Source organism: Vanacampus margaritifer, chromosome 14 (genome assembly GCF_051991255.1).
Source record: "Vanacampus margaritifer isolate UIUO_Vmar chromosome 14, RoL_Vmar_1.0, whole genome shotgun sequence".
Taxonomy (NCBI): domain Eukaryota; kingdom Metazoa; phylum Chordata; class Actinopteri; order Syngnathiformes; family Syngnathidae; genus Vanacampus; species Vanacampus margaritifer.
This window is the reverse complement of record NC_135445.1, coordinates 16,345,163-16,356,606: the sequence shown is the minus strand read 5'-3', so window position 1 is coordinate 16,356,606 and position 11,444 is coordinate 16,345,163. Positions and strand designations below refer to the sequence as shown.

The following is an 11,444-nucleotide window of genomic DNA, read 5'->3' as shown; positions in this document are numbered from 1 at the left end:
AGATTTGAATAAATTGTAGCATTTAAACAACATGGCACACGACAAATACATACTGTAATTTTCATTATCTTCTTTATGCAACTCAAAAAACATTCAAACGTTGACGTTGCGTTTTTAATTTTTACAATTGTGTGAGCCCCCATTCGTGCGCAAATACGCAATCGCGCATCCCACGAACTAAAACGGTCCACTGACTGCACCAGCAGCGCAGTAGTGACTCTTTTGAAGCCATACATGACGTGGATTGTTTATCATATCCGGAAGTGGCTTGAGCTCAATTTGGCTCAGTCTGTAAGGATTTTTGCAACTGTTTTTGAAAAAAAAAAACGCCGTTTGTATGTCTTAAATTGTTACGGTTCATGTATACACTTTTAAAAGACGTGTTACAACGTGGACGGGCGTCTACAAGCGGTGTTAGTGTTCCTCCAGCTGGCTAGCTAGCGCGTAGCTAACTTAGGCAGAAAGCTGCTTTTCTGTTCTGTGGTTTATTTGCTAACGACGGTGTTTATAAAGTAAAATTATGACAGTATTTTAAATACAAGTAAAGCGAAAGCTGTACCTGCGCTTCGCTGCTAAATGAGCTTCAAGTTAAATTCACTTAGGTAGCAGAAATGCTATAAAGATACGTGGGACATCCATCAAGCCGGCCGGCTGAAAATGGACGAGAAATACAGCAACAACGTCCTTTCTGGAGGACAACTTGGGATGGTTGAGGTTCCCAATTCCAGGTAAAATATGTATTAATGGTAACGTTTGTAGCACTCAGGTACTCTTCTAACAACATGCTTATTGTATGCGTGTCCTTTTCACGTGCAGGCTAACCAGGTACATAGTGCTACTGGTCATCTCAAAGATCTTGAAGGCCTTGGGGATATTCGAATCTTATGACATACTAAAGGTCGTTCACATTGTGCAGTTCATCTTCATATTAAAGTTGGGGTGAGTATTCAGAAGTCTATTAGTAGTTGATGTTTTATTTATTTTAAAATATATTTCCTCTCTTCTAAATCGCTGCAATCATATACTGACACTCGGGCCAAATTTGAAAATGCCTCCTTTATGATCATAATCAGGGCCCCAAATCTTGGATGCCTCTGAAATATCTTGTGTAACAATTATCCGGTAGTCTTGGGTGTAAGTTATATTTTCTTCCCCTCCCGGATTTGCTTTGAAAACAGTCTGTGCCAACAATCTTAAATGTTGAACGTGTTCAATATTTATGACTACAAATTCTGATGAGAGTTTTCATTCCTACGAATGGCCAAGCCATGCACCCAATAATTTTCAATTTAAATTATGGAACAATCGCTAATTCTAAAACAAGCACTATAATAGAATCTGGTTTGTGGGAACCGCATGATAAAAAAGGAACACAAAGCCATTTGAATAGAGTAGAAATGTCTTCAATCAATAAAGAATGCTGAATTTGACATTATTCCATTATTCTCAGGTCTGCTGTTGTTTTACTTGTCTTTCAAAAGCCCTTTTCCTCTGGAAAAGTAATCTCCAAAAGACAGGTACAGTATGTTGATTTTTCTTCCTTTTCATTTGTGTGAGAATCCATCATTCCATAGGAAACAGGAAAAATAATGTTTCTTGCGTCACATTTATATTGTGGTATGATGATTAATCCATTTTCTTGTCATTCTTTCTAGTGGATAAAGTTACTCAAGCACAGTGTTTTCAGTTGCATCATATCCCTACTAGGCTTTTTTGGTCTCACTCTCTGTGGACCGCTGAGGTAAATGCACATTATATGACATAATAATTTGATGTTGGAATGCAATAAAACTAGTGTTTTTCTTGTGTCTTTCACAGGACATTACTGCTTTTTGAGCACAGTGATGTGGTGGTAATTGCTCTCCTTGGTGTCCTCTTCACCAGTTCTGGAGGCGGGCCAGCAAAGGTAAATGGTTTTCATTTACAAAATGTGCAACAGTAATTGTTGTTGAAGTGTTGGTGTCATATCCAGCTTTTGCTGTAGTTCCTTGTTTAATAGACATGGTTGTGTATTTTATTTATTGACCTGTAATGGACACAATACATTTTTTTTTGTTCGGAGGACTTCATTTTATAACTGCGTGTGAATGGGAGCTACACACGCTGCTGTCTGTAGTCTGTTTGGTCAATGCAAATGATATGGGACATAGCCTCCATTAGAGTGGTAGCAATTATTGAGCATATACTGTATGTTTGGTGTATATATACACAACAGCTCTCCATTGTGTGAGACCAACTTACAATCTTTCTCCTTCATATACTACTGACTTTGCAATTATTGTACGAGTCATACTGTTATACTGTATTCCCATTTCTTTTGTCTTTATTATTGACTAAAATACCAGATAACACGTGAACTCATCTTTGCTCTCGTTGTTCTAATGCATCATATTTTGAGCTTTTTGACCAAGTTCTAACCCTTTAACTTTAAGCATTTTCTTCTGAGTTAATCATAGAAAGGAGAAGGAGCACTTATCCCATCCTGTCATGTTGTAGTTCAGTGAAGTGATGCTGCTTTTTCCTTCAACTTCTAAGATCCCCTTACATTCTGATGACTGAACTAGTGCACATCTGTCTTCCAGACCAGGGGTGCTGCTCTATTCATCATCGCAGTGATCTGCCTACTCCTCTTCGACAATGATGATCTCATGGCAAAAATGGCAGAACATCGTATCCTTAATAGTTATATGTTAGTCTTTTCTTCTTTTTTTAAATATCAAAGTTCTCTGTTTCCTGCATGTGAGCCTTAACCTCTCTTGAAATTAGCTGAGGGACATCACGACAGTGCACTAACTCACTTCCTGTACACTGCCATCTCATTTTTGGGTGTTGCAGATCACAAAGTAAGTACCGCGAGTCCTCAATTTCCCAAATATTTTTTTGTTCATATGGTGGTGACATAAATCAAAACACATCATCTACGCTTATACAATAGAGAAGCCATACTGTAAATATATATAAAAAAAAAACAGTGCAGTGGACTGACAAGACAAAACTTAAAATTTTGGGAACGTTAGTGGCCCCTTATATCTGTTGTGAAAACAACAAAACAGCTATTTCAGGACTTTGATCGCTTGCATTGATTAATGGAACAATGAGTTCTGCTGTCGGCTATAAAATTCTGCAGGCAAACATGTGGCCATCAGTTTTTGCCATCAAATGTGCAATCTTGTGTTACATAGCACAACAATGACCCAAAACATACCAGCTACTTCACCTTTGGCCCATTAAAAAAAATAAATCAAGGTTTTGGAGTGACCAAGTTAAAGTCTGGTCTTAAACCTAATTGAGATGATGTGGTGTGACCTTAAACGGACAGTCCATGTTTAAAAACCCTCCAATATGACTGAGTTAAAACAATCCAGTGAAGAAGAGTGAACCAAAATTCCTCCACAATGATAGGAAAGGTTATTGCAAATGCTTCACTTTCATTTTGCTGTCAAGGGTGGCACAATCAATTAAGTTTAACCAAGGGGCAATTACTTTCAATTACCTTTTCAGTTAGGCCCACATAAGTTAGGGTTTGTTCTCCCCGTTACCCAGTACAATCATTATGTAGAAACTGCATTTTATTAAAAACAAAAACAACAGACAAACAGAAAGGGCCAGCAGCACCGTCTAGATATATTTTGGTACCCAAGCCATCTAATGACTGCATTATCCTGCTCTTCTTATCAGGGTGGTGTTGTGCTGCTAGTGGTCTCCCTGTGCCTGAAGGTTGGCTTCCACACTGCTTCAAGGAAACTTTCAGTGGAACTTGGTGGAGCCAAGCGCCTGTACGCCCTAGACAACCTAGTGTCTGCTGTGGTACTGCTGCCCTGGGTCATAGTGCTGTCTGCCACCATGGAAGTACGTGCAAAATGATTGTGATGATGTCGACTTTTTTTTTTTTTTTTAAAGAACTGAGATGCTCTTACATGGAGAGCAATTTTTGTTGTATTTAATTTTCTCAAGTGAGATAATGCACTTACCTCCACTAGGGCTGCTCGAAGAAAATATTAATCACGATTATTTTGGTAATAATTGAAATCACGTTTAGGACGATCATTTATTTTTGGGTACAAAACAAAAAAATGTTTAAACGTAAAAAATATTAAAACAAATGAAAATTATTTGAAACACTATAATTATGCAAGTTCCTTTTGGACAAAACATTTATTCAATTAGTTATTTTTTAAAAAGTTCACATGTATATGATGATATGATATATGTATACATTTAAACAAGTCTCCCAACTCAAAATTACTATTAATGATCTTTTGTTTTTTTACGATTCTGCTGATTTTGTAGTTGTGGAGTGTAATAATTGAAATTGTAATTGAATTTCTATTAATTGCACAGCTCTAACCTCTACCAAGACATTTCGTTTGCAAAATTTACCTACAAAACCACAGTAAATTATAACCATTCTGACAGTGGGTGCGTACAGAAATACCTCCGCTCGTGGCACTAGCAAACTGTCTATAAGAAGTCATGCCAAACACAAATAATGAGCATGTTTTGCTCAGATTCCCAAAACTTTATTTATCCCCAGCATTTTCAGGGAGCATAGAGTGACAGTTATTGACAAGTTAGCAAGCACACAGAAAAAACAAACGCATATTTTTCCTCTTCACTCGCACTCAGGTCACGGGTGTTTACAGATTTTTCACTGTTTCCCTGCAGAGTAAGGTGGAGTCATGGTCTGCTCTTATCCTGCCTTTTGCCATGATCATCTTCTCTGTGATGATCCTCGAGTTTTACGTGGAGGCCATCTGCAATGCAAAGATGGAGGTACAGCGGTGCGCCCGATACGGCGCCATGGCTCTCTTCTCCAGCGCCCTGCTGCTCGCCAACTTCTGGACTCACCCGCTGACCGACCAATTGCGCTCTATGAGTAAACCACCACAGCAGAGCAGTACGGAGCATGTGCTCTCCGGAGGGGTACTCGTCAGTGCCATTTTCTTCATTATGTGTAAGTAGGATGCACCTAAAGATGAATGAGAGCAAAAAGTAATCATTTGTAATAATAATTTGTATAATTTATAACAATAATTTGTAAATATATAATTAATAAATTAATACTACTACTACTACTACTAATAATAATACATAAAAAAAAAAAATATATATAGCACCCATACGTGTGAACGAGCCAGAATGGCGGATTTCTGAAAAGAAAAGAAAAGAAAAGAAATTCACCAAACTGTAGCTTATGAGGTTTCGGCCCAACGCAGGCAGTATGCATTTTTTCAGAATTTAATTTAGGGACGCCATCATCTGATACAAATTCCAAGTACAGCTTTTACTGCCATGACAACCGATGGCAGAGTGAGGACATGAGAAGAAGCGAGTCTACTCAGTGTTTCCAACAAAGCGTCTTTGTCACTATATTTAGACTTTTCCGACCTCTCAGCCGACTATTTAAAAAAAAAAGAAAAGAAAAAAAAGTGATGAATGTAGGGACTTTTTGTGGTTTTATTGGAGACTTCTGCTGAACAGGAGATGTTCACAGCTTTTTGTCCAGACTGCAGAGAAGAATGATGCGTGTGTGAGGCCGCCACTAACCCGAAGTAGTCAGCTCCCTTGGTTCAAATATAAACAATATAACATTTTAAAAAATTAGAAAGGGGGACTAGTAAACTGCTATAATGTAATTTTTAGGTGTGTGGAAGGAAATAAGTGTAAAGTGTTCAGGAAATCTGGAAATGATGAAAAATACATTATTACTTGCTAGAATATATTTTTCTTGAGCTTTTCTCAGATTTCAGTTTGTCCATCCATAAAAATAAAAGTGCGTAAAATAACAAAACCCCAAGAAGAACTGTGGATATTATGTTCTTGCATCTATCCATCTGTTATCTATACCGCTTTATCCTCATTCGGTTGTCATTCGAGTCTATCCTTGTTGACTTCGGGTGAGAGGCAGGCTACACCCTGAACAGCCAATTGCAGCGCGCATTGAGAAAAACAAACCATTCATTCTGTATTTTAAAATGATTGGCTGGAGTTGTCCATTTCTCACAGTCAGTATTAATAATATGTCCCCTTTAAGTATGTATGTCATTGACACAGGTGCAACACGTTAAGCATCCTTTTTTTTCTTTCTCTGCAGCCTCCAGTATCCTCTCATCCCCGTCAAGGAAAGGCCAAAAGGGCACACTGGTGGGATACTCACCTGAAGGGACTCCTTTGTACAACTTCATGGGAGACGCCTTGCAGCACACATCTCAGTCCCTGCCGCGGTTCATTAAAGATTCCTTGAAACAGATCTTGGAGGAGTACGACTCGAGACAGATCTTCTACTTCCTGTGTCTCAACCTGGTATGTGCAACTGCAATGCAATATTGGTTCATGGGGCCTGGGGTCTACCGTGTAAAACACTAAGTTAACATAAAACATAAACTTCAATCGGATGAAAGTAATACTAAATGAAAATATAATGAAAAATAACCAATGAATATTAGACATTGGTTTTGAATTGCGGTTCAAATAATTATAATGAAAAAAAAACTTGTGAAATTTGAAAAATGATGATACCCCTAGAAAATAAACCAAGGTTGTGCCCTCTAATTAGATTCACAGTGGTCTTCAAAAGTGTAATCCATCTATTGGACTATTTAAATCATGACAAGTCGTCACTGTGCTGTTTGGTGACATGTTGTGCACCACACTTGACACTGATCAGAGGAAGCAAAGGAGCGAGTTGTCTGAGCAGATTATTAAGCAAATTACAGAAAAGCACGACAAGCATTTTTGTTCTGGCCTGTTTTATGGGTTAAAAACAATAATTCAGTTGAACCACAATTCACAAGCAATGTCTGATTTGGTTTAATTGGTTCATTTTCATTAAAAATGGGTACTGTGGGATTTCCTTTTATTAGAAGAGGGGTACCAACAATTTTGTCCACATGCGTACATGTTTTGTTGGGGGGGAAAGTTGTCATTTTTTACATATATATTTTCACATAGTCTGTAAAGGAATAACATTTACATCTGTTATTTCTGTGGAAGTTGATGCAAGTTAGTTTAGCTTCCCGGAAGGGAGCCACAACAAAAAGATGAACTTGTTTTGAATGTAATATAATACAATAATGTCACTTTCAAATGGCATTTTTAGTCAAGAAAATCTGAGCTTTGATGTAAAGGCCAAATTGCCGAGATCTCCTGTCTCCTGTCATGGTTATCACCGTTTGTCTGTGTTAATTGCAGTACACGGCCTCTGCTGTCAAACGCGGTTTATGTGTTCCAGGCTTTCACCTTTGTTGAGCTCTTTTATGGTGTTTGGACGAACAGCCTGGGACTGATCTCGGATGGCTTCCACATGTTGTTTGACTGCTCAGCTTTGGTCCTCGGCCTGTTTGCCGCCCTAATGACCCGCTGGAAAGCTACCAGGATCTTCTCCTATGGGTAAAATTGAGGACGAATGTGAAAAAAAAATAAATTTGAAATTCAATCATGTGGCGCTCTTCCCAGGTATGGCCGTGTTGAAATCCTCTCTGGGTTCATCAATGGACTGTTCCTGATGGTCATCGCTTTCTTTGTTTTCATCGAGTCAGTTACCCGTTTAGTGGACCCTCCCAACATAGACACAGACATGCTGACTGTGAGTAAAGTTTTTTTTCTCTTTTTCTTATAAAAAAACTTGTTCCTCAGTCAGGTCAATGTTCGATCGAAGCATTTATCAAATATTTATATATTCATTTCTTATTGCGCACATAAATCTGCGCAAAATCTTCATTTTCAAATAGATTTTCTTGGCCATTAATAGCAGCCAGATTGTTGTGCAAATGTGTGAGTGCGCAAGGGAGTTGTCCACTCTGAGAACATAAACCATGTCAAGAACATCAGGCCTGCCGAGACGTGCAGTCTGCAAACGTCAAACAAAAAGTTAGTGTTACAAAGAAATGGGCACTCAGTAGGCAGTCACAAAGACACTATTTAAGGATCCATCCTTGAGGCTAATAGCATGGCCTTTTATGGCCATCCTTCTTGTTACATCAGCTTTTGTGCGTTTTAGTAGAGGTAGAGTAGAGATATTCATGTGTTTTGTCAAAATGAACTAACCCAAATTTAATACAGCTTTTTTTTTTTTTTGGTTGAATGCAGCTTTTCTAAAGTTTTTATTTTATTTATGCAATGGATTGTAGGAGGAAGTATATATTGTAAAGGTAGTTGGAATTATTTTAAACAAACAAGGCTTGGATTACTAAAAATGTTCATGTTAATTTAAATTAAGCGTGGACTTCTTACTGACAAACTCATGTGCAGCATCAGCAAATTATTCTACACAATTACAGGTAGTCGTCTATTTACGAACATCTGACTTAGGATGACTTCGCCGATACGAACAAAGGCTGATTGATGGCCACAAAAGCTGTATTTTACTTGCAAGTTAATATAAGTGTGCGCCACATCATACATTATAGTACAGTTCTGTACTATAGTTTCCCTCTTTGCCACAACCCCGCCAAGCAGCACCATATTTCATCTACCTCTTTGTCCTGTGATGATTCATGAGAAGCAGTCCTCAGTCGTCTTCTTTATCGGCGTAGTAGCAAAATATACAACAATGTCTCTTCAGCTTCGAGGTGACTTGAATCTGACTCGGCGGTCGCCATCTTGAATCGACACACGCACCAATCAGTCATGTGCACTTCAGTGACAGTCGGAAAACATACTCTCAACAATGTCATCCACCTCAGCAGCCTCACATAAACTCTCAACTCAATAGCTCCTCAACATATCTATTTAGTTTTAATTGCTTTGTATTGTGTGAAAATGTCATTTAATTATTGTTAATTATTATTATTATTTATTATTGTTATTATTATTATTATTAACGCCTTGGGATCCCACCGGAGGAGCTGGTTGAAGTGGCTGGGGAGAAGGAAGTCTGCTTTCTCTCCTAAAGCTGCTGCCCCCGTGACCCGACCCCGGATAAGCGGTAGTAAATGGATGGATGGATAATACTACATTTTATTTTTAAATTAAAGTACTGTATATAATTGAATTTCTTTCTTTCTCTCTTTTTTAATACATATTTTTATTTATTTTATTTTATTATTTGTTTTTCCATTTCTTTATTATTTATTTTTTACATATTTATTTTGTTTTAATTGCACTGTACTGTGTGAAAATTAAATATAACTTCCTTTAATAAAAAAAAAAAAAATATAATAATACATTTTATTTTTTAATTTAAGTAATTCATTTACTTTATGGACAGTATATACTGTATATCATTTAATTTTTGTATAAAAAATTTTTCACATATTTTTATTTTATTTAGAAAAATAATTTAATAACATTTAACTTTGAAACAAAACAGAATGTGATTCGACTTACAAACAACCTCTAGGAACACATTATGTTCATGAATTGAGGACTACTTGTAAATTAAATACATGGTAAATGAAATTTTTAAAAAGTCTGGAATAAATTACAGTAATTTATGGACTATAAGGCGCAACTGACTAAGCCGCGCTTGCTAATTTTGGGGAATACTCGAGTTTGTTACACATATAAGCCGCACCCGACTGTAAACCGCAAGTGTTTTAATATTACTGCACCGGGTTCCTGCTACTTTCTTTTCCATAAAGAGGGCGCACATTTTCTCGCTCTTGTTCTGTCTCTCCTACTGTATTTGGGCTCACTTTGTTTTGCTTTGCCTGAGCAAGAGCGCTTTCTTTATAGTGTGCCCCTTTTGTTATCTGTTGGATAAGCCACACCTTTGTATTAGCCGCAGGGTCGAATGCAAGTAGCGGCTTGTAGTCCAGAAATAACTGTACTTGCTATTAGCATTGCTATCTCTAGGCATAATATATTTGTCAACATCTGAAGCAGAAAAAGAACCAACCTGTTTAGCAAGAAATGAACTAGACCCACATTATGCGGGCACTGGTCGTATGCGTTTGAGCGTGACTTAGAGACACATTTGATTGCTGCACCTTGTGGAACATGACGAGAATTGGCCCAAATTGCGGCGAATAATCAGTTTGTCCTCTACTTGGTTTCTCCTGTAGCCGGTGTCCGTTGGCGGCTTATTGGTCAACCTGGTGGGAATCTGCGCTTTCAGCCACGCTCATTCTCACGGCGGCAAAAGTTGCTCGGGGCACGATCACGGCCACTCCCACCACGGCCACTCCCACGGCGACCACAGCCACGGAGGTCACGGCCACTCTCACGGCGGACACGGACATGGCGGACACGGACATGGCGGACACGGACATGGCGGACACGGACATTCGCACGGCTCCGGGGGCGGAGGCATGAATGCCAACATGAGAGGTGCGCAAAATAAAAAAAATGGCCGTCATATTTTGGAAGACCAGATATCATCCTTCTGTCTTCTTCACAGGTGTTTACCTTCACGTCCTGGCTGATACATTGGGCAGCGTCGGCGTGATCATTTCCACAATCCTCATTCGACAGTTTGGCTGGTTGATCGCTGACCCTATTTGCTCCCTCTTCATCGCCACCCTCATCTTCCTCAGTGTCATACCTCTGCTTAAGGATGCTTGTGAGGTTCTTCTGCTGAGAATTCCTCAAGAGCATGAGAAGGAATTGAACAATGCTCTACAGAAGGTGAGAAGACTGCAGTGAACCTTCATTATTTTAGCACCAATATGTTCAGCCAAACCATATATTTTTTGTCCAACAAAGTTGCACTACGTTAATGCTAACTTATAATGCAAAATGGCAGCTTTGAATATACAAAAATGAAAAAAATCCATTAAAAAAAGTACAAAGGTTCACTGTATATCAATATTGCAAATCCGTGTCCCAGCCTTAAATGTTTTTGAAGTGTTGTGGCTAAAGACAATGTCGAATATTGTCTACTATGAATGAAGTCATGGACAGGATGAAGTTGTGTGCTACTACTTTCTTGTTTCTGTTGCCAGATTGAGAAGATCGAAGGAGTGTTGTCATATAGAGACCCTCATTTCTGGAGACATTCCGCCAACATGATCGCAGGGACCATCCACCTCCAGATCATGTCGGATGTGGTGGAGCAACGCATCATTCAGCAGGTGCAACCTCTTAGTTGATTTTCATGTTTCCCAGCAGACTTGATATCAGACTGCTTGTATCGTTTATGTAATTACTTGATCACAGACTGCTGTAATTGATTGTGGGCTCTCTTGCAGGTGACGGCCATTTTGAAAGATGCGGGAGTAAATAATCTGTCAGTGCAGGTGGAGAAGGACGCGTACTTCCAGCACATGTCTGGCCTCAGCACCGGATTTCAGGATGTTTTAGCTCTCACGCAGCAGATGAAGTCCATGAAACATCTGAATGATGGCACGTGTATCATGTAATGTTCATTTTTGGGACCAGTTGAAATTGTGTTAATTCCAATGGTTTTTCAATGGAAATGTACAGTGTATGTGTTTTGAATAAATCAGAATATAGTCGTTTTTATATGTAGTCAGTCTTAAGTTTTTTCTGATTAGTCATCCTAG

General features: G+C 38.6%; 1 protein-coding gene across 1 annotated transcript; it reads left to right on the top strand.

The window, feature by feature from the left end:
* The first annotated feature begins 215 nt into the window (after positions 1-215).
* slc30a5 (solute carrier family 30 member 5) lies at positions 216-11,403 on the top strand. Its single transcript, XM_077542968.1, has 16 exons — positions 216-728; positions 817-939; positions 1,451-1,517; positions 1,656-1,741; positions 1,819-1,906; positions 2,583-2,670; positions 2,767-2,843; positions 3,679-3,849; positions 4,666-4,954; positions 6,095-6,303; positions 7,232-7,389; positions 7,456-7,585; positions 10,005-10,269; positions 10,340-10,566; positions 10,884-11,012; positions 11,130-11,403. Exons 1-16 carry the CDS (start codon positions 658-660, stop codon positions 11,298-11,300), a joined length of 2,349 nt encoding a protein of 782 aa, XP_077399094.1. The 5' UTR covers positions 216-657; the 3' UTR covers positions 11,301-11,403.
* Positions 11,404-11,444: the final 41 nt, after the last annotated feature.

Coding starts and splice junctions, on each gene's coding strand:
- slc30a5 (XM_077542968.1), top strand. CDS start 658: ATGGACGAGAAATACAGCAACAACGTCCTTTCTGGAGGACAACTTGGG. Junction 940..1,450: donor ATCTTCATATTAAAGTTGGG/GTGAGTATTCAG, acceptor CATTATTCTCAG/GTCTGCTGTTGTTTTACTTG. Junction 1,742..1,818: donor ACTCTCTGTGGACCGCTGAG/GTAAATGCACAT, acceptor TGTCTTTCACAG/GACATTACTGCTTTTTGAGC.